Source organism: Equus asinus, chromosome 21 (assembly GCF_041296235.1).
Source record: "Equus asinus isolate D_3611 breed Donkey chromosome 21, EquAss-T2T_v2, whole genome shotgun sequence".
NCBI lineage: Eukaryota > Metazoa > Chordata > Mammalia > Perissodactyla > Equidae > Equus > Equus asinus.
Genome location: NC_091810.1, coordinates 51,376,673 through 51,404,665, shown reverse-complemented (window position 1 = coordinate 51,404,665; position 27,993 = coordinate 51,376,673). Strand labels below are relative to the sequence as shown.

At 36.4% G+C, this 27,993-nt stretch overlaps 1 protein-coding gene across 8 annotated transcripts in view; it reads right to left on the bottom strand.

The window, feature by feature from the left end:
- SETD2 (SET domain containing 2, histone lysine methyltransferase) overlaps window positions 1-27,993 on the bottom strand; it is a 118,405-nt gene that overhangs the window by 79,922 nt on the left and 10,490 nt on the right. For 7 of the 8 annotated variants that reach the window (XR_011496455.1, XR_011496456.1, XR_011496457.1 and 4 more), the window contains exons 2-3: window positions 7,692-7,707; window positions 1,903-6,266 (exon numbers count right to left, since the gene is read on the bottom strand). Coding sequence is in view for 3 of the 8 variants with exons in the window: in XM_014828819.3 (XP_014684305.3) it covers window positions 1,903-6,266; window positions 7,692-7,707 (4,380 nt within the window). In the remaining 5 variants the exon portion in view is untranslated. Of the gene's footprint in view, window positions 1-1,902; window positions 6,267-7,490; window positions 7,560-7,691; window positions 7,708-27,993 lie in introns of those variants that run through there. The other variant, XM_044755287.2, reaches the window with a different exon arrangement.

The window sequence follows — 27,993 nt, the reverse complement described above, 5'->3', positions numbered from 1 at the left end:
AAAAAAGAATAATTACATAATAATCAGGTAAAGGTTTCAGAGGGCTAAACTTTCTCAATGCAGACAAACTGATTTGGGGGGAGAAGGGAAAGTGTTCAAAATTTACCAGGTTCATAAAAATCTATGCCACAGTTTGCAAACCAAAAGTGAAAATGTGATTTTTACTGATCTTTTTGTTGAACTCTATTTTTTGACTGTTGTCAAAATGGAAAAAAAAATCAAGGATGGTCTAATGAAAACTCCTTAAGATCAGGGAACTATGACTTACTCTTCAACTATCAGACAGTGAAGAGGACAGTTCTCTAAGTGACTGTCTTAATCTCCTAACTAATCTGCTTTCATCTTCAATGTATATTCCATTACAGTGCCTGTTTTATAAAGTCTTCAAGATATGTCATGATAGCTTCAGCTAAGTGTAACAATGATTCATCTGGATCAAAGACATAATTCACTAATGAGCGTATGAATATGCTTAGCCTGAAGAAAGATGACTAAAGATAAACAAAATATCTATTTACAAGTACTTAAAGAGCTATAATTTTGAAAAATCAGCAGTAGCTTTATTTTTGTATTGCTCCAGAAGGCCAGATTAGGACCAATGGGCATGGATTTTTTTTTTACATAAGCCTATTTTATTAATCATAAGAAAAAAATTTTTTTCACCATACTCATACTATTTTACAATAATTTCTCTTCTTGGTGGCTCCTAAATGCCCAGCATATAGCGAAAGACACTTAAAAATGCTGGAATATACAAAAATGCTTTCCACTCCAAAAAGGCCCTCCAATGCCTCCAACAAGCAACTCTATATACACAGTCTTCTATGTATTTGAATCTCATTGCTGAATGAAACCCAGAGTTAGGTTGATTCATTTTATTTCTATTCTTTTACAAAGACCCTGTAAAAGTTGCATCAGTCTACTCACACAATTCCTGAAGAGTACTACTTAAAATAATCAATATTTTGAATTTAAACCTAACGTGCAACTAGACGTAAATGAAGGTAACTGTAGCAGCTCTCTACATCATAAAAAAGAAAGGTCTTTTTTTTTTTTTAATAGGAAAAAGTTCTGAAGGGACCTAACCTTAAAATGAAGTCTTTTACCTTATCCACAGTGAAAAATTTCCTCTTCAAAAAAAAATTTTGAAACCTCTAGAGGAGAAATTTCCAAAAGGAAGAGGTGGGTGGTTAGGAGACTAGAGATTACAAAACAAAAAAAAGCATATTCAACATTTATTTATATTGGGAAAATAAGAAGATTATCGAGGAGGCGTGAAAGAAAGCAGACTAAGAAGCTCTGTCCTAGAGGAATACGTTTTCATTACTCCCATTCTCATTACACTTTGTTTCATGTTAGGAATTTGTGGTAAACCATTTTACCATTTATTTCTAAAATAGTTGTTATGCTATTGCCAAATTTAATCTATTAGCAACAGACTAAAAAACCTGACAAAGAAAACTATGTTCTAGTTGCAGCTTTATAAAGTACCTAAAGATAGTTTATTCTGAACATTTTTGAAGAGTAAGGAAAAATAATCCAACATAACTACTCTTGTCTTCTCTAAGAGCAGATTACTTTGCTGGGGTTTTGTTTCATTTTCTGTCACAGTTTCACATGTAAGAGGAATTTACGAAAAAACTAGGCTGGCCTAAATTAAACAAAGGGGTAATAAGACCAAAAAAAAAAAAAAAATTAGATATCCCTTTCCAGGGGGAAAAAAATTGGGGGAGGGACTCTATGCCATCAAACCTAAATAGGTAAGTACACTTTTTATATTTTTTTAATTTACATTTTATCCCACAACTATATTTCATACGATTGAGTTCATATATTCTAAACTGCTGAGCAGTTTAACAAAAAGAGGTTAAAATTTGTCAGACAAGTATTAATTACACTTACCTTTCTGTTAAATAAACATTTTCTTCAATCAGATCAAAGTAACAAGGCATCTTCCCTTGCTTGGCACATTCCTTCCATCGCTGTGGGTCCCTGAAGTCCTCCATGACACAGGAAGGCCCAACCAGCGCTGACCCTGGAGGCAGTGCTGTCTCTCCCTGCTCTACCTCCATTCTAACTTTCTTTCTGTCCTGAAGCTCACCATCACTTTCAGAATCACTCTCCAATTCCTGCCTCCTTTTTTTAGGAGGCCCTCTATCTTTCATATCACTTTTTTCTAAATTTTTTGAAAGATCTTTCTTTTCACTCACTGCTAAAGAGTCCTTAATGGAATTGCTGCTTATTTCAGGTGCTTGCACTGACCCCTTGTCCTTCTGAAGGGATAGAAAAAATTTATTGGACTGGCTTGAAAAGTGAGATCCTCCACGTTGATCCCAATTCTCCTCCTCTTCACGGTCATCTGTTAAGGAATCTGGTACCTGCCCTTGAATTCGATCATACACAACACCAGTTCCAGGAGGTCTACCTGCAGATCTTGGATCCCAGTAGCCATTGCCTTGCCAGTAACTACGTGCCCCACCATACTGTTCTGCACTTTGCTGGTACTTGTGCCCACCACAGGCTCCATAGCTGCTGTCAGGCTGCTGATATGTAGTGGTAGGCTTTTCTTGTTGAGAGAAGTCCCACCCTAGGTTTCTGAGCTCTTCCGATGAATGAAAACCATCCACTCGGGAGATCTCACAACAGGAAGAAAAGCTTAACTCTGTTTTTCCCAGTCTACTATCTGGCCTATTAGGGAAAGTGGTCTGTTGCCGAGACTTATTTGGGACATCTTCAAAATCATCAGAAGAATAAAGTGGCAGCTCTTCTTGCTGTCTAGAAGCTATCTTGGCTTTCATTGTTTCCTCAGAATTTAGATGACCTAGAGGGTCAGATTTCACATCTGTATGACTTGTACTATCAACTCCATCACTCTGAGGGTGAGCAATTTCAGGGAGGTGATTATCTATTTGTTTTCTGCTGGGCTGTGTAAAAGAAATTTCTGGATTCTTCTCTATTCCTTTATGAAGGAAGAACTTCTCAGTTAGAGAACAGGCTTTACTAGCTATACTCTCAAATTTTTCCTCATATGAATATCTCCTTGACTCCAATCTCTCATCTTCCCAGTGGTCAGAATAGTGTCTGTAACTCTGACTGCTCCGAGAAGAACAAGGGCTTGTTTCTTCCATGGGCAAAGTAGAGTTCTTTGGCACAACCACAACAGACTGAAGACGGTTTCTTGGAATACTGCTATCATCAGAATCTGTATCTTCTGAATCACTTTCATCACTTGAACTTTCAGAAGAACCAGAATAATCTTCATGGACAGTAGACACAATCTCTGAGGCATGACCACTACTGTCACATTTTAAGGTATATGTTACACTGTCACTGTCTTCCATGGTTAAATTCAAATCGCAAGAAGAAAATACAACTTCTGAATCATCAGAAGTATGTGCATGTCCTCTTCCTCCTTCTTCATCTAAAGAGATTTCTGGTCTTCTTCTTCTATCAGGCAATATGGAATTCCCTTCTTCTTGAGCCTCTTGCACACATTTCCCAGATAACCCATTATTATGCCTGTTTTCCCAGGAAGCAAATCCCCTTCCTGAATGAGGAAGGCCACTATCTACTTCTACTATTGTTTCTTTCTCTGCATACTTTAAAAACTCTGTGGTTTTACTCTTCGGCACAGCATCCAAAACTGAAGGTGTGTTCTCTACACATTGCAAGAGAGTTAAATTGTCCACTTTTATTCCTGGTGAAAGACTCTGAAGAGATGAAGCAATACCTGAACTCTCTATAGGTTGATATAAATCATCAAAATGATTAACAGAAGCTGAACTAGTGCTACCAACAATCTGCTTATATTCTTCATATGCCAATTTTGAGTGTTGATCTGTCAGATTTCTACTATCACGTATAACTGTTTTTGATTTCAAATGCACGTTCATAAAGCTATTTGAAGAAATCTTCGCAACTGAAGGTTCAATGTTTTCAGCTTCGGAATGACACAAAGAAGGGTTGCTGTCATTTGAAGTACAGTATATATCTGAATCTTTGGTTTTACAGCAAGAAACTCTCATATCAACTGGTTCTTTAGCTACTGTTTTGGAATAATCTATAGTCATAATTGGCAAAGACATGAGTTTATCTTGGTCTGGTGACAATGGAGGTTCTGTTTCTCTAAATGAGCTTTCTGACTTATTATGCTGCATGCAAGTATCATCCAAGTCTTTTTCTTTACATTTACTAATATTCTGAAATCCATTTGACGAAAGCATGCATGCTTTGACCAAAGGCGATATCTCCGATCCAGTCACACTATCATCAGAAGACATCAAAACAGTGTCAGTTTTAGAAGTGCAAAATGTTGCCAAATCAGATTCTGCCCCAGGAGATCCATTTATATTTGATTCTATGGGACAATAACTTCTTAATTGATCACTCTTCACTTTAGATAAAGAATCTAATTCCTTATTACTATCATGGCTATCATGTCCTATAAATTCAGACTTAAAAATAGGCGATTCATCTAGCTTTTTAAAAGTAGGTGAATCATTTAATCGATTTGATGGAGATGGAGATCCAGTCTTTTCTCTTTCAGGAATTTTACTAATCATTCTTAATTCACTACCTTTTGAACAAGGAGTCTGTAAACTAAAAGAATGAGACTGTTTAATTTCCTCATTCAATTCTGTACAACAGAAAGAATTTTTAAATTTATCAGACTTGGGTATAGATTTTGAAGGGGTAGATTTATAACGGGAAACACTGTTGTCGTGCTTGGAATATGATGACCCCCGTCGGAATCCCAGTTCATTAGAGGGAGAACAACATCTTTTCATTGCTTCATTTTCTGAAGTCCTTTTAGATTCTCTTTCTAGTTTTGAAGAATACTTTCCTCTTTTCTCCATCTCTAAGTAAGAGGACTCAGTTTTGCAGTCCCGGTCAGATTTGGAATAGGATGATGATGTCCTTGGGTCTCTGTAAGAGGAATGAGATGAGGTGCGCCTCGAGTACGTCTTCTTATACTCATCTTCTGAGTCAGAACTTTCTCGTGCCCTGTTATCTGTATGTGGCCGAGAATAGCGTGCCCTCTCTCGATAAGGGGAACTCCTGTGGTAGCGACGATCAGAGTCGTAATAATGGGATCGTTCTGACCGGGAATAGGATAAACTAGTTCTAGAGCCTCTGTCAGATCTAGAACGAGATCTACTCCGCCTTCGCTCTCTCTCTGATCTACATCGAGAAGATATATACCGAGTATCTCTTTCAAGTTTTGAGTAGCTAAAATATTTATCATCTCTCTCTGTTTTAGATCGTGAAGATTTTCCTAAATCCTCACTTTTTAAAGGTGCTAAACTCTTCTTTGAATCTCTTTCTTTTTCAATGTTTGCTGAAAATTTTAAATCATGTGATCTTTGACTTGAGGAAGTCCTTACAGAATCTTCATCAGATTCTGAACCAAAAAAGGTGCCTTCAGATTGTGAGGATTTCTTCTTAGAAACTGTTTTTTTAGAGCCCAGACTACTCTTTGAACTATCTGGAATTTCTTCTTCCTTCCCAATATGGGAATCTTCTCTTTGTGAGGGAATATCTGCTTGCTCATTCAAATTTTGAGTTATGTGCTCTTCTGAACTATTAGACACAGTGTCCTGCTTAGTGTCCACTTCTGAAGATTCTGGTACAACTGTAACTGATGGCTCCTTCAGGGCTCTAACTGCTACATCTCCTGGTGCTGTCATCAGAACTGTTATTGGTGTGTGTGGCAAGGCCACTGGCTCTGTTATTGCTGCTGGTGGTGAGGACGTTGTGGTTTGGGGAGGTGGAGGTGGTGGAGGTGGAGACAAGGGTGGCGAGTCTACAGTTGTTGATTCTGCTATGACTGCTGGTAACGGTACTATGGGAGGAGGTGGAGATGCCACTGCTGTCAGAGTAGTTGGCAGTGGCCTGGATGTTACATGAAGCAGATGCTTCTTAAAATGAATTTTGCCCAATTCTACTCTTGATTTTGGTGGGGAAGATTCTTCTGTAGTAGATAAGGTATCTCCAATGTCCATTTTAATTTTAGGGGTCAAGTCTGCTTGAAGAGGTGCAGTTGGGGAGTTCTGAGCATCATTTTGCTTTTCATTGCCAAGTGCAGTCAGAAATCTGTTCTGCAAAGTTTTCTTTGTAAGGCTGAAGCTGAATGACACCTTCTGTCGTCCCTGTTCCTCCAAATTAACTTTTGTTTTGGTGCCTTTGGGCAAAAATCGACTAGAGGCAACACCTTTGAACATTGGTCCTTTGATGAAACCCGTTTTATGCACATTTTCAATCTTTGCCTAAAAAATGAACGAAACAAGCAGTTACTACTATAACTAAGTTACTTTCAAATGGCTAGCATCACAGTTTAAAATGTCACAGAAATGAAAAGTTCTCTTTAATGACAAACAATACGAATTTGACCAAGGTACAGAAGCATTTTTAAAAATTTTTATAATGGAAATTTTCAAACACACTCAAAAGTATCGAGAATACTACAATAAACCTCTATGTATCACCCTAGTTTCAACAATTACCCACATTTTTCCATTCTTGTCTCTTAAAGAATTTTATCCAGTTTTATAACTGTTTTCCACGCAGAATTTCTAACAATAAAAAAAAAATTTGATGTGTACTTCAAGTTACAATACAAAAGGACATGTGGAGAGAGCGCAACCGCTAACATCTTAGTAATGAAAATAGTTTGTTCTCGTGTCCTCTTTGAGAGGAAACATCAGAATTCTTTATAACCAGTGGTCTTCCAGCATCACACAGAATCACTTGGGTGCTTGGTAAAAATGCAGATCTGTAACAAAACTCCAGGGAATATGGATTCAATACATCTATGGTGAAGCAAGAAAGTTTGTTTTGTCTTCTTTTTGGAAAACAAGCACCTCAGGCAATTCTGATGGACTTCCCAGATTCGGGAAACCACTGGCAATCTCCCATCTAATTTTATAGATGAGGTAACCAAATGAGGACCAGGCCTTTCTGCCTTCCTGGAAATTAACTCTGCCCTGGCACACTACCATTGTCTCTACATGGGCCCCACACATCAGATAAATAGTCTGATCCTACTGTATGAGTGACAACTACAAGTATCTATCTAAGAAGAAGATTTCTCCCTCCATTATTTGCCAAACCACCAAAGCAAGTGGTGGGCTTTCAAAGTTAAAGATATAACCTAGATTGTAGACATAATATCAGAAAAATCTACAGCAACAAATTCAAGCCTCAATTAAAGATAGTACACTTGCCATCTGCAACATTTTTCTAATTGATGTTCTTTAATCAATTCTGGCTATTTAAAAGAATAGTTTTCCCTTCAACATGGTAAAATCTGAAATCAGTTCTCAAAATTACACAGTAACCATTCAAGTGGGAAAGTAAATGTTTTCATGTGCATTACCGTAGAGCAGTGGCCTTCAAATACTTTTAAGAAAAGGAATCCACTTTTCAAATTAAATCTTACATGGAAGCACAATAGGTAAAAAGCTGTCTCCAGGGCTGCCAGCTTTCTTTACCTTGCCTAAATCTCTTGAAGCTCCAAAAGTTTAAAAATCATTTTCTTGAGATATTCAACATCCCTCAGTGGAATGAGTTACTGTAGATCCAAAAACAAAATTAAGCAAAAACTATTACTTCATTTCACATTCAAAACGATAACTAAGTTTTGAATGTTTTCAATCCCATAATCACTGAATAACTAGTTAAACTATACTTACCTCATTTTCTTCTTCTCTATTGCCATCCAGCCAAGAAAGCATGCAAAAGAATAAAAAGAAATTATAATTACTTAGAACAGACTGAAAGAAAAGTTTTTTTAATTAAAACTTAGGATATTTACAACCTACAGATATATTCTATTTGGACTATCCATTCCTTCACAACCTCAGTTACATTTAGTATAGCAAATATTTATCAAACACAGTGCCATGCACTATGCTGGGTACTGGAGATAAAAAGTGAATAAAGCTGAGACTCTGCTCTTAAGAAGCTTATAGTTTCCTGTATAGTCATGTGTCACTTAACAAGGACATGTTGTGAGAAATGCATCGTAGGCGATTTCATCTTGCAAACATCATAGAGTGTACTTACACAAACCTAGATGGTATAGCCTACTACACACCTAGGCTATAATGGTACTAATCTTATGGGACCACCGTCGTATGTGGTTCATCACTGACGGAAGGGTCACTATGTGGCGCAAGACTGTAAATACAAAATATAATTTTGTTACAGAAGTAATTCCAAAATAATGGAATAAATACAAGGATAGAAACATGCACAGTGTAACAGCAAAGAGAAAGATAAGTAACTCAGTTTAGTGGAAGGACAGGAATGCAAAGAATCCTTCCTAAAAGAAAATACTAGTTTTTGAACAGTGTATCTGTAGGGAGAACCTAGGCAGAGGGAGATCCCAGGCAACACACAGAGATTAAAACATAGGAACAATATGGGCAAGGAAACTATAAACAGTTCAATATCACCTGAGTATGACGCGTAAGGCAAAAAGAAGCCAATAATTAGGTAAAGTAGGGAGAAGTAGCCAGGTCCAGAGGCCAGGTTTCTTATGAGGGAAAACATTTTATCTTACGGATTAGTGGTTCTCAATCTTTTTTGGTATCCATTCAACAGTCCCTTTGCTGAATGGAAGGTATACATGCTACTCCACACCACAGTACATGGCTCTCTGAGCTCACAGTTATGTTCTAACAAAGGTAACCCTGAGGAATCAAAAGCCAAGAGTCTGATGTACACCAGTGCACCAAGGCACATTGGGGAAAGGGAAGGTATAAAAGGGTTTTAGGCTATCATAGCCAGATTTATATTTTAAGCAGGTCACTCCGTAGGCTACGTGGCAAGACTGGAGTATAATAATCTATTTTAAATGTCCCTTAAAAGAAACGTACAAAACCCTTTCCCCAAATGCAGGCCTGACTCCATCATAATTCAGTCCATTCACTTGTGTCTATGGTAGCCATACAAAAATCAAGTAATGAAGGGGGAAAAAAGCTGGCAATACATGGACAAGATCTGAAGCAGTGTGAAGGTTAAACACTTTTTTCTACTCCAAAACCCCTAAAACCTCACAGATGTGATCTCAGAACTACTGTATTTCATCGATTCTATGATGTACATTTCCCGCATATATAACACCTCTGCAGGATGCATCCTACTATCAATATCATAGTTTAATTGGTAGAGATTTTTCCTTTCTTAAGTGATTCATAAAATAATTGCGTATTACAACTTACAGAATACTAGAATTGATTTAAGTTAGTACCATGTGAAATTTTTTCCAGAAGAGAAAAGGTACCAGGAGACGCCCAAGCATTTGGAGTGTCATTCATATTTATATTCCTCCTTACAGTGGACATTTAAGAACATTCATGCTTGTCTGCACGGTATCCACACACATGAGGTGCTGGAAATACTGAAGTGACTGGAAACCTTTCCTAATCCTCAGGAGTTCTACTTTGGACAAGCAAATTGAAAAGAATAATCCTGACAAACTGTGATGAAAGTAAACAAATTCCAAAAGTTGGACCCGTGACCAACAGATAGAAGTAAAGAATGACAGATTTTAGTTCATTTTAAGTCAGAACATTTTTCATTAGTTTTCTTCATTTATTTGAAAAAGCAATATATGCGCCCAGGAGAAAAAATTATAATACAAAGAGATACACAACTAAAATTAGGTCTCTCTCCCCAGGGGCAACTATTAAGTTTTGAACATCCTTCCAAAAATTGTGTGCATATATGAGCATATACATCTCTTTTAACAGAGAAAACACATACACAAATGGAAACATACCTTTCTGTACCTTGTTCTTCTCCACTTAAAGCCTTGGATATTATTACATAGCAACATATACAGAAGTAGCTTCAATTGTAGTCTACCAGCATAATAGCTTTTCATGTTTATAAGTCATTGGTATTTTCTTTTTTCTGAGAAGTGCTTTTTCAGGTCCTTTGCCAATTGATTATCTATTGAGTTGTTGGTCTTTCTTACTGATTTATAAAAGCAAAATGTGAGGCATCTGCAACTAGAATGTGTCACTGTACTGGCTACTTAAGTTTCCTTGTCATCTGAAATATTTAAGAAGAATCTGGATGAGAATTTACCTAAGATGAGTTAGAATGCCTGTCACAGAAGTAAAGCCAAAAGTGAGGCCCTAGAAGGTCTCATTCCAGGACTTCAGTTCACCGAATTTCCTGAACCACAAATCAGAAAAAGCATTTTACTTTATCTTGATTTTAATGAGACTTTAAAGATTCACTTCTACTTAATCTTTAAAGATCTCTCACTAAAACTCAAATACCCCTCAAATACTTAAAGCCAGTGTTTCTCACATTTGAGTTATGTATAGGCCTCTTTTAAAAGGAAAACAAAAACCTGTCAGGCATCTAAGAATAGATTCCAATTTAAGAACACTGACTTAAGAAACTAAAATTAGTCCATTAAAATTTATTTTACTCGAAAACCACACTGAAAAGTAATGGTAGTTTTTAAGTGAAATAAATTTTAAAATTTAAAAGTGGTCAAGGGGGCTGGCTCGGTGGCGCAGCAGTTAAGTGCGCACGTTCCGCTTCTCATTGGCCCGGGGTTTGCCGGTTCGGATCCCGGGTGCGGACATGGCACCGCTTGGCACGCCATGCTGTGGTAGGCGTCCCACATATAAAGTAGAGGAAGATGGGCACGGATGTTAGCTCAGGGCCAGGCTTCCTCAGCAAAAAAGAGGAGGACTGGCAGTAGTTAGCTCAGGGCTAATCTTCCTTGGAAAAAAAATAAATAAGAAAAATAAAAGTGGTCAAAATAATTTTTAAGGTCTATGGGTTAGAAAAGAGTATTATATCAATGTTAATTTCTTGAGACTGATAATTGTACAGTGCTAATCTAAAAGAATGTCCTTGTTTTTAGGAAATACACATTGAAGGATATAGGGACAAAAAGCCACCATGTCTGCAACTTTCTCTCAAACATTTCAAGGAAAAAACCCAATAAGTGTGTAGGTGGAAACAGAATAAATGGTAAGATGCTCACATTTGGGGAATCTGGGTGAAGTGTATATAGGAAATTATTATTTTTGAAACCATCTGTGAGTCTGAAATTCTTTCAAAATTAAAAATTATTTTTTCAACTTAAGATAACCAAATGTGGAAAACTTTTAAATATCCTCATAGAATCCCCACCCCTTAAGAATTTATCAAAAGAAATATACATATGTATGTGGACTCTTGGAGATCCCAGAGCCTCAACTGGAGAAACACTACTTCAAATCTTTCTAAATTCATATTCTGGTAGGCATTGATGAGAATAAGCTATATAAAAACTAGACCCTTTTAAGAAAGTATGCAACAGCAGACGTAGGATATTAAGCGGCAAAAATTCAGAGATAAGACAGGAGAACTGGTTGATAACAAAATGAAGGAAGCCACCAATGACAAACTGAAGACTATTTCATAACATTGCTTATAACGTTTCCTAGCCCAGAGGTACACTCAAGTAATACTCTGAGCTCTCGAGAAGAAAGGTGGTTTGCTACACATACCCAGCCCCATGTTGAGAGTCACAGAGAAATACTGGCAGGGAACCCTTTTCAAGTAGTGAGTGATCGATTAACTCAACCATGAGGAAAAAAATGGAACTTCACAGATCTAGCCACTCCCTTCCCTCCCCTCCATTTGTTTCCATTTTAGATTTCTAAATCTTTGATCTGCTCCCCAACAAGTACAAATGAAAACATCCGTCATGAAAAAAAAAAAAGCTGGAATGAATGCACTGAAATCACACGTTTTGAAATTTATACATTTAGGCACTTATCATACCTTCAAGACTTAAAACGCCTCAGATCTTCAATGATAATGGAAAAGTGCATCACAAAGTCTTCATAAGTAAAACTTTTATCACAAAAGATCATGTCTGCCTAGTTTACTGCTTGGCCTATTAACAAACTGAGTTAATCCTTCTGTAGGCTAAGGTTTTGGTAGGGAATAGGTGTCTTAGCTAACTACCACGAATTAGCTGGCCTTAAGGCAAACAGAGAGACTGCATCAGAACTAACTTTTGATAGCACACAACTACACTGATGGATTGATTGCCCAATGATTTATTTTAGAAAGGCAACACTGCTAACTATATCAGTACTCATATCAATCACAAGGCTATTTGTTCAACAATTATGTAAGGATCTACCCCTCTGAAGGCAGTGTTAGCTCTGTAAAGGCAAGATGTCAAGTTTACAGTCCCTATCCCACTAGGAATTTCACGCTTTACTTGAAGTAATATGGCTTAGAGGTATACCAAATAACTATAACAAAAGGTAATAAATAATAATTGTCGTATGAAGGCTACTAAGGGGATTTCTTTTTGATTTTCCTTTTTTTGGCTCAAGCTAGTCTCATTTTCCAGATACTCCTTCATGAAACCACATGTCCTTTACTATTTATTACTAAGCTTATTAGGATAGCAAAGTAACAAACAGATCAAACTTGGATGATACCTAGGTTGGAATCCTGTTTCTACCATTTACTAATACCTCTATGACTTGTACTATTAAATTCCCTTTCTTACTCTGCTAGATGTCTATTTCATACATCCCCCTATCCCAAATCTCCACCACTACCATCTCCCTGACCACTCTCAGTTGATGATCCCACCACTTTATACTCAGTGTCCTATCCTCTTGCCTTCTAAAGAACTTCCATTACATATTTATTCCCTTTCTTCTATCATCAGCGTGTCTCTCCCTCCCTCCCTCTCTCCACTCTCATTAGTCAAATAACTTTTAATATACCTTACACCTTAAGAAAACGGCAGGGAGGAGTCATCACTAAATGACCAACATCTTAAAGCCAATGGTCAATTTCTGTTCTAGGCTTTCACAGACCACATTCTTCTGTTTTCCTCCTACCCTCATTGGCTACTCCTCCTTAATCTTATTTGTTGGCTCTTTATATTCCTCATGTTGGAGTGCCCAAAAACTGGATCCCTGCTTGGCCTTACTTCTTCTCTTCTCCATCTATTCTTCCCTTGTACCTTATCTCATCCAGATTCATGACTTTAAGTATCATTTACAGACTGGTGATTCCCACATCTCCAAACTCAATATCTCTCTCCTCTTATTTACCCAACTGCTCACTGGACATCTCTACTTGGATGTCTCATATTTATCTCAAATGGAACAAGGTCAAAATGGAACTAATGATGATTATCCCATTCGGGCATATGCCAATTATGATGATTATTATACACCTATATTATGAATTTATCTAAAAGCCAGGTGATTTTTCAAAGACATAAATCCGATCATGGCACATATCTGCTTACTCTTTCTTTCTGACCTCACTTCTTTTCACAATCCTTTCTCCTCATTCCTTAGGTTCTAGCCACATTAGCCTTGTGTCCCTCAAACATCCCAAGCTAATTTCTGGACTTTTCACCTAAAGCTTCCTTCTTAGAAAACTATTCCCCCTAGATCTTTGACAGACTGCTCCTTCTCAATAATGACACCTCCAAAGTTATCTCCTCTGAGATTCCAACAACATTCTCCCTTAGAGTACTTTATTTTATTCCCAGCATTTATGAATATGAGGTTTATTTCCTGTTTTGTTTTGATGTAGTGCCTGTTTCCTCCCACTAGAATACAAGCTCCTTTAGGACAGGAATTTGCTTTACCTTGTTCACAGCTGCGTTTAAGTGCCAAAAACACTACTTGGAACACAGGAAGTACTCAGTAAATATTTGATTAAGAACATCATTCCCACTTTCTTATCTAGCTAAACCTGCTTTATACTACTCCCTAGAAGGGATAGTTAAGATGGTCTCTAAATTCAAACATAGATCAGTCTCAATTTCAAATAATTTCTCATACTGCTCTTCATTCTACCATCTTCCTCCCTCTCTCCCAGCCTCCACATACACACACACATATATCACACCTCCCACGCCCATCTTAACCTTCTCAGCCACTTGGATCTCACTTTCATTCACTTGATACTTACCTGAGTGCCCACTATGCTACTACGGACCCAGCACTGTTCTGCCTTTTCCTATCCCTTTCCTGAGCATTCCAGACACTATTTCTAAACTCGACTCCTACACCATATACTTTGCAGAACAACAATCACATATAGCCTAGTTGCATATTGTTCTCGCCTTCCCAACTAGAGTTTACATCACAAAGAAATAAAGGCAACATCTTGTCCTTATTGTATAATCTCCCCTGGGTTTACCATTCCCATTTCTAGCTTAAGTTCTTAGTAATTCTTGAAGCAAAGAAATTCCTTAACAACAGTACCAGATTTTAGCTTTCTCATTTCACCCAATTCTCAAAGGAAAAGAGAGAAACACCTCAAAACTGACCTGTAGAGAAAACAAGCCATACAGGCCATAAATTAATTTACAACATTTGCTATACTCTCAACCAAGAAATAGGACCCATGAGGACAAATGAATTAAAACACTGAAGAGAAATACATGTGACTTACGTGGACAAAATAAAGCCAAGTACACCACCTATTTTTTTACCAAAGGACTGGAAACTTCAGGCAAAGCACTTTGAGATGAATATGCTAACCTGAACTAGTGCCAATGGACCTGATAAATAAAGCACTATTTCTCACTTGCTTTAAGTTCACATGTTCAACTAGCACAGGATCTCAAACATATAGAGAGCTCCTACTGATAGAGGCTCATGTATACAGATTAAATCTAGAAAAAAAATAATTTGATAAAAACAAATGTTATTAAAATTACAGCACTTACAAGGCAAGAATATTCTCACAGAAAGTAAGTGGATCAAAGCACTATCTCTGACACACAAATATAGGTCAAAATAGCAGCTCTCTTCCCTCAATGCCATACCCATCAACTATTCTTATATCTCAAAATAGCTGAAACTTTATTTTAATGTGGAGTGTCTATATATAATGGTGAGCAAAGCTAACTTATTTTAAACAAGAAATCACTTTGTAAACAAACATAGCTGATCACAAACGTATCATTGTAAAGTTCTACAGTCAGTGAGGAAAGGTAAGAATATCATCCTAAATGTTAAAAATTTTATGTATACCTGAAATCTGTTTCTAAATTTGTCTTCCAAATTAGTTTGCATGAACACTTGCATAAAGTGAATTATGCTCTCCTGTTAAAGCAATCTGCTTTTTCCAAAACCCATAAATTGGGCTGTATGTTGATCTAATTTGAACAACATAGGGACTTTTATATACATACAAATGAGTTTCACTACTTTTATTCATTATTTTGAGTTAAATCTCTGACATTATCCATTTTATTTTCCTCATTTGCAAAATGTGGGCAAGGGCACACCCATTACCAAATAACCTTCGAAAGACAGAAACGTGTAAATGCTGAAATTCATTTTTAGTATTATCCAATGAATCGCAACAGAGTTGAGGGCAAGTTCTTAGTGACCTGATCACATTATACTATTGTCTAGAGACCCTGTTACTAGACCACCATCACCAGTGTAAGCAGCTAACAGGATACTTTCCATTTTTCAGGTACTGGGTTAAATGTTTTACACAGATCTGGTTCATTTGATCCACACACTTATGAAGGGTGTACTATCTGTATTCCCATTTTACAAACAAAGAAACCTAAAGTCACAGCTAGCGAAGTGGCACAGCCACGTACCCAGGCTGTTTGACTGCAGGGCCCTTATTAGCTATTACACAGAACTGGGAGCAAAGGGTAAAAAGTTTCAGAGAAACATATTTTGATTCAGTGTACTAGTAAATGCATCTACCTAGCAACAGAAGGGGTTGTATCATGAAATAACAAGTAACAGAAGTGTTCAAACTAGAGTCAAGATGATGTGTCTGTATCTTAGAAGAAACTCCTAAACTGGATGCAAGATATCACCAGGATTTTTTGATTTTCTAATCTAGGACTAGATTCTCCTATGAAGAAGATACTACACTGAAAGCAGTGTAGAACACCAAGAGTCTGACGGAAATGGTTTATTACAGACTGTAGGATATAAGTTCACCTAGTTATTGTTTAATAAGCTGTACCTACCCTGCATTTTACCAGACTGGGTATTTATGCCAGCCTTCCAGTTCTTCTCTTGCTTAACCACATTAAATAGAAACACGAAAATAGATGGTGGTCAGTTCTTTCATGTGGTTATAGACTTTCATGCAAATTAGGTCTTTAAAACCCATCTTCAAAATAAAAACAATGAAAGTAAAACATGTGATGTGATTAAACCTAAACATGAGAAAGATGAAGTTTCTCTTTTTATACACAAAGATAAATTCAGGATCTCTTTGGTTCATAAATACCTGCTTACTTTGGTGTAAATAGTAAAAATGTTCCTGAAAATAATTTTATTCTTTCATGTTTCACAAGCAAGTTTTTTTCTGTTATAAATATAAATATAAAAAATATATGTGGACTGCATTTTATTTTGGTAACGCAATAAATACAGAAACTCAAAAAGTTTCTAGCATAGTAAATTACAACAGACCAAAATCAAAACGGGAAAGGAATGAAACTCAATTGTCTTGAGGAACAAAAGCTTAAACACAACAAAAATAGCTTTCGTTTATTTTCTAATTGTTGGGAAGAGTTTAAGAATTTCCAAAAAAACCCCAGCAAATTAATGTTTGAGGTGTGGAAGAGAAAAGTTTCAAGTCAACTAACATAAGCAAAAGTAGAGCAAAGATACCCATATCTGGGGGGAAAAAAAATCAAACCAAATCAACAAACCCTGAAAACACTTATTCTTACAAAGCAAAGCCAATGATAATGTAGGATGATTGTGAATTACAATGCACTGACTACACCATCCCTCACCATTTCATACATGGAAAAATAAGGTTAAAATAAAATGCCAAGGTTATTCATGTGATACCAAAAGACTGGAAAGAACCTAAATGTCCAATAAAAGAATGGCAGGATAACTCTGCTACAGCCATTCAATTGAGTAGATGCAGCAATACAAAGTAATGATGAAAATCTCTCTATACTGCTCTAGAATGTCTCCAGAATATACTTAGGTGAAAAAAGCAAGACACAGAACAGTATGTTTAGTATGCTTATACCTTCAAAATGGAAGACAACCAAAATTACACATATGGTTAGATATTAAAGGAAATAGTAAGAGAACAGGGATGAAAGTTATACCTCTTTGAACATTCCCTTTGAGATAAAATTGGTATATTAACATCATATCAGTCTCAGACATACATTATAATTTGACATCTGTATTCACTACAAAGTGATCACCACCAAAGTCTAGTTACCATTCATCACCATACAACTGACCCTCTTCGCCCATTTTGCCCACCCCACAACCTCCTTCCCTGCTGGTAACCACCAATCTGTTCTCTGTATCTCTGAGTTTGTTTTTGTTTTGTCTGTTCACTGGGGTTTTTTTTTTTTAATTCCACATGAGTGAAATCATCCGGTATTTGTCTTTCTCTGTCTGATTTACTTAGCATACACCCTCAAGGTCCATCCATGTTGTCATAGATGGCAAGATTTCATTCTTTTTTATAGCTGAGTAGTATCCCATTGTGTATATATATACAACACATCTTTCATTCATCCACTTAGATTGTTTCCATATCTGGGCTATTGTAAATAATGCTGCAATGAACATATGGGTGCATATATCTTTTTGAATTAGTGTTTTTGTATTTTTCAGATAAATACCCAGAAGTGGAATAGCTGGATCATATGCTATTTCTATTCTTACTTTTTATTTATTTATTTTTTTGCTGAAGAAGATTAGCCCTGAGCTAACATCTGTGCCAATTTTCCTCTATTTTATATATGGGTCACTGCCACAGCATAGCTGACAAGTGGTGTAGGTCCATGCCCAGGATCTGAACCGGCAAACTGAAGCACAGCACAGAGAACTTAACCACTAGGCCATGGGGCTGGGCTCTTCTATTCTTAATTTTTTGAGCAATCTCCATACTGTTTTCCATAGTGGCTCCACCAATTTACATTCCCATCAACAGTGTATAAGAGTTCCCTTTTCTCCACATCCTCTCCAACACCTATTATATGTTGTCTTTTTGATAACAGCCACTCTTGACAGGCATGAGGTGATCTCATTGTGATTTTGACTAGCATTTCCCTAATAATTAGTGATGATGAACATCTTTTCATGTGCCTGTTGGCCACCTGTTTTATTGCAGTAACTTTGGAATCAGAAAAAAAGGTGCATTTTTTTAAGAGGAGAAAGTAAAAACAAAATGATTTCTAGAAATTCAAACTATAAACACTACATCAAATTGGTGATTGGCATAAAGAAGAGCTAAACTAAACAAAACTATTTTGAGTGCATATGCTTTATTGGAACATATCCTAGAGGCAAAAAAACCCCAAAGAAATCTTAAACTGTATTTATTAGTCTTACTGTTATAATAATATTGATATTACTAATGAAACTATCATACATAAGCAGATAAAGCAAATAAGTTATTCTATTAATGTCATTAGGAACAAGATCTTCAGCATAAAAGTTAAGTTTTAAAATAAATAAAAACTCAAATATGAACTGGAAAGATTAGTATGAACTGAATAGTTTTCTTTTTCTAAAAAATACATATATCCTAACTGTCCAATGAAAAGGCCTAAGCACTGATGACTCAGTAGCCATGAGTAGCATGAGTAGTGTCTAGAATATGATCTCTAAATACCTTTTCACTAAAAGAAACAAGGCTCGCAGAAGAAATGGTTGATTCCAGGACTGAGGTAGGAAGTGAGCTAGGGCCAAGAAAATTATCAAAGATCACCAGGATCATGCAAAAGGACACAGAAGCCAACTTGAAAAGGCTTCCACCCGTCAAAGGTGAGGCAACTTGAGCAACAATAAGAATAAAAAAATGAGTGCAATTTATTGAAGCACAGCAAATATATAATGAATTCATTAAAAAAAGTCCACACTGGTTATCTTTTTGCCAACAGAACACCACTTCATTATCTGAAAATTGACAAAGGGAAAGAATCCAGTATTTTTCCTACATTTCCTATATGAACTGTATTTCAGGGCAATCAATCATTTGGTGAGTAATAGTTGTTCTTTATAGCAGAATTCTAGCAAATATACACAACAATCATCAATGGCAGCTAAAACCAGTAGCTGAAAGGTTGATGGGAAATTTTGTAATGGATAGCAGGCTAACTACACCAGAATCCACTGATTAATTCTGATATCACTACAAGTAAGACAATCTGATATGATGTAATAGGTAACCAATAAACTGCTGGGAGGATAAGGAGGTCCTGATGTGACTAACAGACTCCAAAAAATATAGGAAACAGAAAAACATGTTAAAGGACATCATAAGGATGCACACAGCCAATAAACGGTGTAAGGAGACTATTATAGATTAAGAGAGATTTGAAATCTGGTAATCACATGCTTATTTAGATTCTAATTTTTCTAAAAATGAACAAGGACTGTGTATTAAATAATATTAAAAAATTATTGCCAATTGCACTAGGTATGACAATGGTCTTGTGGTTACTTTTTAAAAAACTTTATCTCTTAGCGATATACATTAAAAGTATGAAATGAGAGAATATCTGGGGTGCTTTAAAATATTCCAGTAAAGGGGCCGGCCCCGTTGCCTAGTGGTTAAGTTCGTGTGCTCCGCTTTGGTGGCCCTGGGTTTTGCTGGTTTGGATCCTGGACACGGACATGGCACTGCTCATCGGGCCATGGTGAGGTGGCGTCCCACATGCCACAACTAGAAGACCCACAACTATGTACCAGGGGGCTTTGGAGAGAAAAAAGAAAAATAAAACCTTAAAATATTCTAGTAACAAAAAAAAGTAGCAAACAGATGAAACCAGAATGGCAAAATGTTAATAACTGTTGAAACCAGATGACGACACGGGGGCAGTGGCTGTCATTATACTATTCTCTCTTGTATGAATGTTTGAATTTTTCCATAATAAAAAAAATTTTAATGTTCAATTGCAATACGAAAGAGAATAACAAATCTCCAAAAGAATAAACAACAAGAGATCATATGTGCACATGCAGCAGGCAGAGAGGGTGGGTGGTTGGAAATATGCTGGCTAAATGTACATGTTCCTATTACCATCATGAATGCTACCCACAATCAGGGCCCACTCACCTGGTTGTGGCTGAGCATTAATCCCTTGACCCAAGCAGAAGTAATCACCAGGATTCACCCCTCTGATTTAGACTCACCCCTCTGATTGAGACTTTATTTCTATGGTTCCAAGAATTTCATTCCCCAACAATAAACAACAACAAAAAAATCATAAATATATAACCACAGTGAACATTATGCTATGATGGAAAATATTTTCTATAAATTAACTTTGCCAAACAGCATCAACACATTGTTCTACTTTAGGGTCACTTAATTTGAAAAGACTCAAGGTGAGAAACTTAATAAAAAAAAAAATCAGCAACAGTAGATACAAAACTATTTTGCGTTTGGGAAGGAGAATATTAATATTCTGAATATTTAAATCCATTTTCCACTCATTTGCCAATCTTTTAGGATAAGGCACCACAGTGCTAAATTTTGATTTCCTGCAAAAATAACCTTTTGAGTTCTCAAGATAAACATAAAAACAATGGAGTATTTTGTACACCATTTTGCAAATTAGAAATCTAGTTGCAATTTCTACTTCTGGATACCAAATTCCACATATGTAACAATAATATATAATAATAAAGCTAATTAATCTATAAAACGGAATTTTATCAGTACTTTCATCCCATGGGATTTTGGTTTATGTCTCAACTGCCAAATATACCAGAATTTAAGAAAATGCAGTTGCTCCACAGCCCTAGCCATCAGTCCCTAGTCACTTTAAAATATTCCAGTAATCACAGAGGGATGTTAAGTACCATCAACAGCTCACTAGAAGAGGTCAAATCTTACGTTCTATGACAAAGAAATATTTCAAATTGACAAGGCAGATGCGCCCCTCACAGAAACAACAAAGGGTAAAATGACAGAAGGACTATGACTTGGAATTAACAACAGTAGCTAATATCACATCCAAAAGTCAATGCAGGCAGCTGGCTTTCAGGCCTAATCTACACTGATGAGAGCACTGAAAATCAAAGGTGACACTGTGTAAACACCATAACTAGTAAGATGAAAATGAACTATACAGTTCAGCCTTAGTTTTCTGTTCTAGAGCCTTTCTAGTCCATGTCCAAATTCCTTTTCTCCCCCATTACGTGTTTTCAAAACACCAGATGGGGAGTTCATAAAGTATAATACAAAAATAGAGAGAGGTTAAGAGCAAAAGCTTGAAAGTCTGTCAACTTGTATTTGAATACCAACACCAAAACTTTTTAACACTTTTTAACCTAAATTACTAAGAGAAACGGTGGCCAAAGAGATTATCTGTAAAACCAAAATAGTAATACTGTACTTACTTCAAAGAGAAAATAAAAGAAAGTCTACTTAAAATCCTCCATGTAGTACCTGGCACATAGCTAGTGCTCAATAAATGGGAACTGTTAAGCAATTTGAATTACATATTTGTAAGATTCTTTGATTAACAACAGTCTCTGCTATTAGGAAATAAGGATAAATAGTAAGGGGCCTTGCTCGTTTCAATATCCTCAGGTCTTGGCACTGATAAGGTGCACAATAAATAATTTTGAACAATGAGAAGTAGAGAAGCAGAGGTAGGAGATGAAAGGTAAAAAGAGACTGAGGAGAATGGCAAAAATATGGAGGAGTCAAGGAGGAAAAGGGAGTTAACACTTAACTGTGATCTTCATGCCAGGACCAGCTAGCTAAGTTTGTTACATATCCACAAGTACAAAAATTGAGACTAGAGTTTGGAAACTTTTAGAGCAATTTGACCTTGACCAGTGATCAGCAGGCTTATATTTTTTTAAGCTTTTTATTTTGAAATAATTACAGATTGACAAGAAATTGCAAAAATAGTACAGAGTCCCTGTACTCTTTACCTCCGATATGACATCTTATGTAGCTGTAGTCCAATATCAAAACCAGAAAACTGACATTAGTACAAAACTGTTAACAGACTAGACCTTATTCAGTTTTCACCATTCTTTTTCATCTGCATTCATATTCATTTGTGTTTGTTGTGTGTAGTCCTATGCAACTTTATCCCATGTATAGATTCATGTAATCACCACCAAAATCAAGATATATAACTGTTCCATCAGTGGCATCGTTTTCTGAATATCTTAATTTTTCACTTCATTTTTCTAGGAATTCATTTTTATTGTATATTTTAAAAGTATCAGTCCATGATAGACTGAAGAAAAAAAAAAAAGGCCTGGCCTTTCACCACAGATAGTTCGAGAAACACTAAACCAGAACACGCACAAATTGGCTTTATCCTATTGGAACCTGTTATTTCCTAAATAATTGATACTTGAATTTACTCTTCTCCTATGGGATAGCAGACAATCCTAAATGGAAGCACATACAGAACATCCCCACATTTTGTATGTTAGAGTTTTAGTGCTACCCAATAAAGTTCTATTCTTCACTCCTTAGTCTTTTACCCCTATCATACCCAATAGACCAAGGTAAACAAAAGCCAGGATTTCACTTTAAAACAATGCCTCCAGAAGAGTTCAACATGTGAGGAAAAAACAGATATCATGACGTGAAAAAAAAAGGCCTCCAGAAACTTCACAATGCTCATCCAAAAACCTTTTTTTGGATTTCTTTTCTACCTTCCCAGATTCCTGAAAATACAACAGAATCATTCCTTACCTGGAGTTTTGAGAAAATTTTCAACATGTTTAGACTACGTGTCATTTATTAAGATATTTTCTTTCAGCTCCTAGCCCACACTTTCTACACTTTTGTTTGTGAAAGTATGATTGGGACCCTCTAAACTACATTTCTCCTTTGGCACTAATTGCATGTGCTGGAGGAAGACTGAAAGGCTGGAAGAGTAACAGGGAATTTGCTCCTTCCTCTTCATCACAGTTACCAGTGTACTGACCCATCAAAGAATTTCACCCTAGCACTGATTTCAGTTTCTACTTTTTTCCCACAATCCCAGACCAGCCTGACTGCAATTCCTCATAGACACCAGTACCAGTTGTCCAATACCCACCACCTCAGAGGTCTCAGCCTCAGGAGGCCCTACTCCAAGCTTCTAGGTTCTAATAACCACACCCTCTTCTCTTTTTTCTCCCAGCCCTAAGGTGGGTAGCTACTTCCCACCTTTCTATCTCTGTTATCTTAGTGTCCCCTTTTCATTCTCTCAGTTCTCCAAAAACTCTCTAAACCAATTCCTTACATTAAATTCTGTTTTCCTGACCGATATAGAGAAAAACAACCTGAAAGCGTAAGGCTCTTTTCTTAAAATCTTATAAAAGGACAAACATAAAACAGAAGTAATTATTCCAATTATCCCTTTAAAAACTGTACATAAGTTGTCTTGGAAATCAGACACTAATATATAATTTTTCATTAGTGTTCTGAAGCAAGGGTAAGCAAATTTTCTATAAAGAGCCAGAAAGTAAATATTTTAGGCTTTGTAGGCCATGTAGTCTGTGTCACAACTACTCAACTCTGACGTTTTTGTGCAAAAGCAGCCGTAGACAATAAGTAAATGAATGAGCATGACTGTGTTCCAACAACACTTTATTTATGAACAGAAATTTCAATTTCAAGTCATTTTTACATGTCACAAAATATTCTTTTGATTTTTGACATACATTTTATTTTTTTATATATTTTATAAATATAAAATCATTCTTAGTTCACAGGCTATATACTAAAACATGCAGGCAAGCTGGATTTGTTGCACTGGCCAGTTTGCCAACCCCTGTTCTAGATTGTGCCTCTTACAAAAATCAAAGTATTATATTCAGTGATGGGCTAGAAAACATTACATTAGTAAACCTAGGCTTAACCTATAATATAACTAACTTGAAACTTGAAAAAGAACAATGTTACTTAACCTCCTGAAATTTTCTTTTAATGGAAACAAAAGATAAGAAAATTTACTAACAGGGAAATTTCAAAGTATAATCTAGGTTCCATTTAAGTATTCGCCAACCTTGTATACCTTCTTTCTACCTCTACAGAACCATAAAATAAGCACTGGTTTTTAAATTAACCTTGCATAATGCCAATTTCTCAATCACAGAATTATTAAGTTAGGGTCTTAACGATGTTCAACTTAGAATAAGTTACGTTCGAGTAATAATGGTCCCATTTCCCAAACTATTCTTCAAGAAGAAAAAAATCTACAGCCGTTCAAACAAGTTACATACAAGTTTCTTATTTCAAGGTAACCGTGACTGTATAGCCCCTCCTGTTAATCCACAACTACTTTGATTCCTTATTATAAGCAATGAGGAATGATGTCTCTTTGGCATCTTATGCTGCCACAAATATGCTCATTATTGCTACTTGTGAGCTCTGTCCATTGGTCTAAAAACAATGAGTTAAAGTCCTAAGAGCACCTTGAACTAGGACTATCTCACCCCTTGGACACAGCACGCACCGATAACAAGCAAAAAGTAGCACAAACAGCAGTGCAGTAGTATGCCTGACATGAGAATGGCATAAAATAAACATTACCCCTCTCAAAGAAAGGCAGGTTATTTACCTATGGACCTCTCTTGGTTTTCCTTAACACATGGAATGACAACAAACCAAGGCTTGAGTTTCACTTGAGATTAAAAGTTCATTTCCAATGAAGATCTCAGACTATCTAGGGCACCTGGCCAAAGGGGCAGATGTGGATGGTCCGCATATCAGTGTACCTTTTGCTGAGGTGATGTTTAGGCCTCTAATCCTCTAGTATAGGTATCTGCAAAGTCAGAGGAAAGAGCTAACTCAACTAGGGAATCCTCTGCACCCTCCAAACTGAACTATAATAAGCACCTCAAGACTAATCCAGAAGACCCCCTAGGAAAACAAGTAACTCAGAATATAGAAATCCAGTTGATTATGAATGGCAGCTATTCTAGATGTTATTCTATAACATCATTAAAAAGTTAGTCCTTGCCAAATTGGCAAACGAAGAGACCTTTGTTCAAGTTGTGCTAGCGTCATTAAACTAGCTAGTGAGCATAGCTTGAGCTTCTTTGGGACTTTTCCTCAGTTATCTGTAAAATGAGAGGCACTAGATCCCACACCTTTTAAAATCACAGCCATTGTAAACCATGGTAATGAATGAGTTAAGGGGAAAAAAAGTTGGAAGCCACAGAAATAAGGAGTCATTAGGTAAGGTAACAGGGTCCCCCTACACAAGGCACCTTAGGCTGTTTAGCAATTTACACGGGGCAGCAAAGGCAAAGGAGTCTAACTGGAAATGGGCACAGGGACGATCTTCCCTTGTATCCTCCCCTCAGTGTGGCCCTAGAGCATTCTCTACCCAGTCCTTCTTTGCCTAACTCCCATTCTTTCAGACGAAGTTTAAGTATACTTCCTCTGGGCACCCCTCCCTGACTACCCACTCCTCTACTCCACCAGTCTAGATTAGATGTCCCTGCTGTAGCTCATTGTGCTTACTTCTGTATCCTTATCATGAGGTAGGCATTCAACAAATGTTAGCTGAATAAATTAAAACAGTCAAGAGTTCAATCCCAGCTAGTTTTTCTAAACATCAGGTTTAAAAGGTTCAATTATAATGCAAAAACTTTAAACATAACTTTATAATTGCTTCATACAGTTTAAGGCTTAGAAAACCAACAAGTTTTTTTGTATGGAAGGTATAAAAAGCATCAGCTATCCTGTAGAAGAACAAAAGCCTCAATTTTTTGAGTACAAGTTTTCTGTCATTATTCAGTGTCACAGCCTTATGGTATATCCAAAAACACTCCTTGGTTTATCACTGCATCTGCAGTTTCCTCACTTCCTTTTGGCCCCTAATATTAATAAAGAGATAAATGAGACTACTGATCTGAAGGATTTGATTAGAAAGACAACTAAACAAGGTAAAGCACAGGGGCATAGTTTAAACAGGTTATCCACCCTGGAAAATACACAAGTATAAAACAACTAAAAAGGCTGGGAGGAAAAAACTGGTCTAGCACAAAACACAATAGGCTATTTCTACCTAAGGCAGCACTCATGTTCTCTCTCAGGCCACCATCATGAGATTTCCAATTTTCATCTGTTTGTCTCCACCAGCACCTACAGAAGAAGCATAAAAAGTGCTCTGAGCACCAATCACTTTCATCGGCTAAAGACATACCATTCGATTCCCTAACCTCCTCGGTCCTAATCTAATAGTTATTTAACAACGTCTTATAATAAAAGTCAGTAATTACTAATGCTGCTATTCACTCTATAAGGAAATTAGAATAATGATAGTTACAAAGAATCAGGTCAACTCAAACATTTACTACGCATGTACTACAATATACCCAGCTGCTAGTTACTGGGATTCCTCCATTTAAAAGAATAAATCTCTATAATATATATTCAACACCATCCTTGAATTTTCTAGTACATGGAACTACAAAATCCCTTAGATCCTAACAAAAGAGCCAAACAAGTTTAAATCATGCAAGAGAATGGATGAATGCTAAGAGAGACAGGCTCCAATCAAATGTTAGTCTTCCTAATGCTTTGCATTAGTAACCACCCGAAGTATCTTAAGAGTTGGAAAATTATAAAAATACACATGCAAGCAAACACGTCTTTTAAAATATTTATACGGAAAAAATATGATGAAAATAAAAATACTTAAGCAATGGGTACATTTCACAAAAGCACATAACTAACAAATTTTGCAGCTAGCATACACACAGCTGAAAAAAATGTCCTATCACAGCCAGGTTCCAACTTCTGCCCCAATTTCATGTCCTCTGACACTATCATTATCTTCTCCATTAACAAAAAAAAAGTAGTCAAAGAAAGATGAGCACTAAGTATTTCTTGGTAGTCTCACTGTCTTTCTAATGCACCTGAGCAATACTATAATTGGGGAAACAATGGTTTTATATTCAATTCAATGTGTTATTTTCAGCTACTAACATTACTTCCTTACACAAACTGCTGTTAATCTGTCAAAAAGACCATACTATACTTTTCATAATTGAGACAAATGGTTTCCTGAATAATTATACAAAAACAGAAGTTTTGTTTTGTTTTTATTTTTTAATGGAGGTGGTAAACTTAAGCTTAAAGAATATACCTATTACAGTCATCTTGGGGAAATCTTCAGAAGTACATTTTCACTTATTCTAACAAAATGTTTTATTGTACCTCAACAAAATTCATCCATTTACTATAGATAATTCTTTAAATTTTCAGCACAGAAGCAGTACCATAAAATGAGTAGTTAATGTCTTAGAGTTGATACAGATACTCTGTTCTAGAATTGATAAACAGAAGAGCTATATTTTTAACCAGGCAATTTTAGAAAGTCTGTGTGTGCTGAACATTACAATAAATGGATTTTCATAGAAAGGGTTTTTGCAGCCATGAAATTAATGAAAAATGTTACCTCTACTTTACATTCACACAAAATTCATAAAAATTTTAAACCTGGGATCACCTGCCTACTAAAGTAGAGAGTATGTAATTAATAATTTCATCAAGAGGTCAAATATCAGAATAAAAAGACTCAAAATACAAGTTAGTCCATGGGTCTTCAAAGAGCTAATCATGAAGCAAATATTGGTGATTACTATACAGCCCTGCCCAAAGAGAGGCTCTAATTGCACCTGTCAGGGAAGTGGGCATCAGGAAGAGCTATAGTCAGAAACCACTACTTGCTCCAAGTTCTTGCAAGCCCATAGCGGTTCTCCTAGTAAGCAGACCTCCCAGGAGTTTGCCAGCACCATCACACTCCTATCAACACCCACACCATCCCAAGGATATTTTCATTTGTGAGATGTTAGCATCTGAAAAAAAAAGCATTCCAAAATAAAAAGCAACTACAGGAATTCAGACCAACTTTAAACCTCCACCTAAATGACCAATGTATTTGCTAGGTTGGAAAAGACACTGAAGTAACCACTAGCTTGAGCAAAAAAAAAAAAAAAGACTACCAAATTAAACATAAAGCACATTATACAAGAATTT